This window comes from Enhydra lutris, unplaced genomic scaffold (assembly GCF_002288905.1).
Source record: "Enhydra lutris kenyoni isolate GAN:26980312 unplaced genomic scaffold, ASM228890v2 scaffoldscaffold85, whole genome shotgun sequence".
Taxonomy (NCBI): domain Eukaryota; kingdom Metazoa; phylum Chordata; class Mammalia; order Carnivora; family Mustelidae; genus Enhydra; species Enhydra lutris.
The window spans coordinates 8,696,466-8,699,448 of NW_019154169.1; the positions used below are offsets into that span (position 1 = coordinate 8,696,466).

General features: G+C 59.1%; 1 protein-coding gene across 1 annotated transcript in view; it reads right to left on the bottom strand.

Annotated features, from left to right (window-relative positions):
- Positions 1–214: 214 nt before the first annotated feature.
- LOC111161489 (NUMB like, endocytic adaptor protein) overlaps positions 215–2,983 on the bottom strand; it is a 21,015-nt gene continuing 18,246 nt past the window's right edge. Inside the window, 2 exon segments of the mRNA XM_022525185.1 lie at positions 215–1,079; positions 1,906–2,028. Coding sequence (XP_022380893.1) covers positions 460–1,079; positions 1,906–2,028 — 743 coding nt within the window. The 3' untranslated portion in view covers positions 215–459.

The window sequence follows — 2,983 nt, forward strand, 5'->3', positions numbered from 1 at the left end:
TGCTGTGTATGGGAGGGGATGACCAGACTTGGGGTGGGCCCTAGTGGGCCCAGAAGAGCCCCGAGGCAGGCGTCCCTTTTCCATCCCACCCGACACTGGAAGGTGGAAGATCAACGACAGAAACTGGGAGATGTTGCTTGAACTGAGGGCACTCAGCGGGACTGCGGCCATCCCACTGTGTGTGCGGGTGGGGGTGGGGGTGGGGGTGGGGAGGGCATTGCCAGCCTAAGTCTGGCAGTGAAATGGGTCCCTTAGCCAGGCCGGGTCCATCCCTGAATTCCATCCTGTCACAATCTGGGCATACAATGTCAGTTCTGTAGTGGTTGCGGGGGGTGATCAGGGGGCTGGAGGGGATGTTGGGGGGCACAGCCCCAGGGTGTGGGACTAGGGAGAGAGGTTGGGCCTCCATGCCCAGCTGTGGGGCACCAGGAGATGCTGGGACGGGCAGGGTAGCTCGAGCTACAGTTCAATCTCGAAGGTCTTCTGCAGGTCGCCGGAGAAGGGGTTGGAAGGTTTTTCAACAGCCGGTTTGCCTTCTAATGCTGCCCACTGGGCCTCAAAGGGGTCCAACTCAGGGGCCGGGGCAGGGGCCGGCTCTGGGGGCCACGGTGCCCCATTGGGACGTGGGCGGGCCTGGCCCCCGGGGGCAGTGGCCATGGCTGGGGGTGGGAAGGCTCCAGCCTTCCCGAGCAGGGTGGCGGGCTGGGGCTGGAGCTGGGCGGCAGAGCAGAAGGCGTTGGCCACCATCTGTGAGGGGGTGATGCCCACCACGGGCACCCGGGGCACGGGCGGGTAGCCCAAGCCCGGGTAGGCAGGCACAAACGGGGGCTGCATGTGTGGGGGTGGCAGGAACACGGCCACCTGGGCAGGTGCCGCATCGAAAGGCCCCACGGGGCCAGGGAAGGGCTGCAGAGCGGGGGCCACAGGGGGCACGGAGGCCGCTTGCTGCTGCTGCTGCTGCGCCTTGGCCACTTGGGACACCTCCTCCAGCCACCTCTCGGCCTCCGAAGGGGTCCGCTTGTGCCCAGGCTGGAAGGTAGTTGAGGGGGGCGCGGAGGACTCACCCCAGGCAGAAGTCCCTAGAGAGAGGAGAGGGGACAGTTGAGAGAACCCTAGGCTGGGGGTTGGGCCCTGCCGCTCACTACCTGTGTCGACTTCGGGGCAAACTGCTTAACCATCCCGGACCACGGGCTGGTTCCGAGCGCTCAGAAAATACAGTTCTGAGAGTCTCAGGTCCTAAGATGGAAAAGTACAGGCAAGACTGACCGTCACCAGCCCAGCTTCCCTTCTGATGGGTCAGGGCCAAACCTGTTCCTAAATATTTTTGATAGCACCCTTAGTTCTGATTATTTTGACAATGTATCGTTTTGGGAGGCTAAAATTCTAAGATGGTGTAAGTCTTTGTCGAGGGGTCCCATACATTTCCAACATAGCGAGGTTCACTGGTTTTAAGGTTGTGCTTTTGAAGATTCTAGAGTTCTAAATTTATACTGCACTTCCGAGGGCTTCTGTGGTTCTAGGATAAGCTCATGGCTCTAAGGTGATTCCAAGGCTTCGTGGCTATGAATCTGGAGGTTCTAATATCCTGTGATCCTAAGACTGTGGGTTTCTCAATTTTATGGTTCTGAGACCGGAAGGTTTAAAACGGATCCCGTGGTTCTAAGTTGACCCCGTGGTTCTAGGATGAACCCATGGCTCTGAGATCACCCTGGGATTCTAAGATGATCCAAGGCTCAAAATTGATTCCATGGAGCTGGGATGGTCCCCTAGCCCTTAGATGACCCACGGTTCTAAGCTCGTGGGATTCCTAGGTTCCCGGCGTCTGGACGGAGCAGGGGCCTGCAGGCGGGGCGCTGCGGGGAGGGCGCTGCGGGGTGGCCGCTACAGGGGCTGGGTTGGGCTTACCTGCTGCGGCTGGTGGCGGCCCAGGTGCTGGGGCTCCAGCACTGGCGAAGGACGAGCTGATCTGCGTGCACAGAGCGCTGATGCTGTCGCTGTCACTGGCACCCGGAGGCTCCATCTCGGGCACTGGGAAGTCAGGGAAGGGTGGAGGTCAGCCAAGGGGCCCAGGCCCTCAGGTGGCCCCCTCTGACGACCTCTGGGGTCATGGGGTGTGGGTCATGGGTCCACTCTGCGGTGACCAAATGGATCTAGGCATGTGGCATCTTGTGATTACCAAGCATGAGCCAATGCAGTACCCACATGTGACCCACGAGTGTTTTCACGAGTGCGTGTGAATCTGAGCTGTGACCTCCAAGTCTGCGTGATCCTGGGCGTGTGGCTTGTGAGTGTGTGTACGTCTGCATGGGTTAGCTGGGTACGTGCCCAAGGGCATGTTAATGGAAACACCAGCTTCTGTGACTTCCCAGTGTGTGTGACTTCTGTGTGTGGCCCCTGTGACTCCTATGGAGCTGAAAATTCGGGGCGGGGGGGCAGGTCACACCCAAGCAAGCGTGCCACTGCCTCCGGGCACACAAAGCTTCCAAATCAAGGGGAGCCAAGGAGTGTGTGTGCGCCAGCCCGGGGGTGGGTGATGGCCGTGGTACAATATGGGACAGGGAGTGCATGTGTATCACTCTCAGCCAGCACTGGCGTCTGCCCAGCAGTCACCTTTGGGAGCAGCCCAGCCTTCAGGACACAGAGCAACACCTCCATGCCAATCCCCAAGGCCATAAGAGATGGGTGTCTCTGATTTGGCAAATGGAAACAGGACCGTGGGCCGGACCACGTGACTTACAGACAGCTGGGAGGAAAGGCAGCCCGCTTGCCTGTTTCCCTCAGACAGAACACAGTACTGGGCCACCTCTCTTCCCTCTCTTCCCACACAGACCTGGCTTTTTAGATCATGACTTTTTTTTTTTTTTAAAGATTTTATTTATTTATTTGACAGAGATCACAAGTAGGCAGAGAGGCAGGCAGAGAGAGAGAGAGGGAAGCAGGCTCCCCGCTGAGCAGGGAACCCGATGTGGGGCTCGATCCCAGG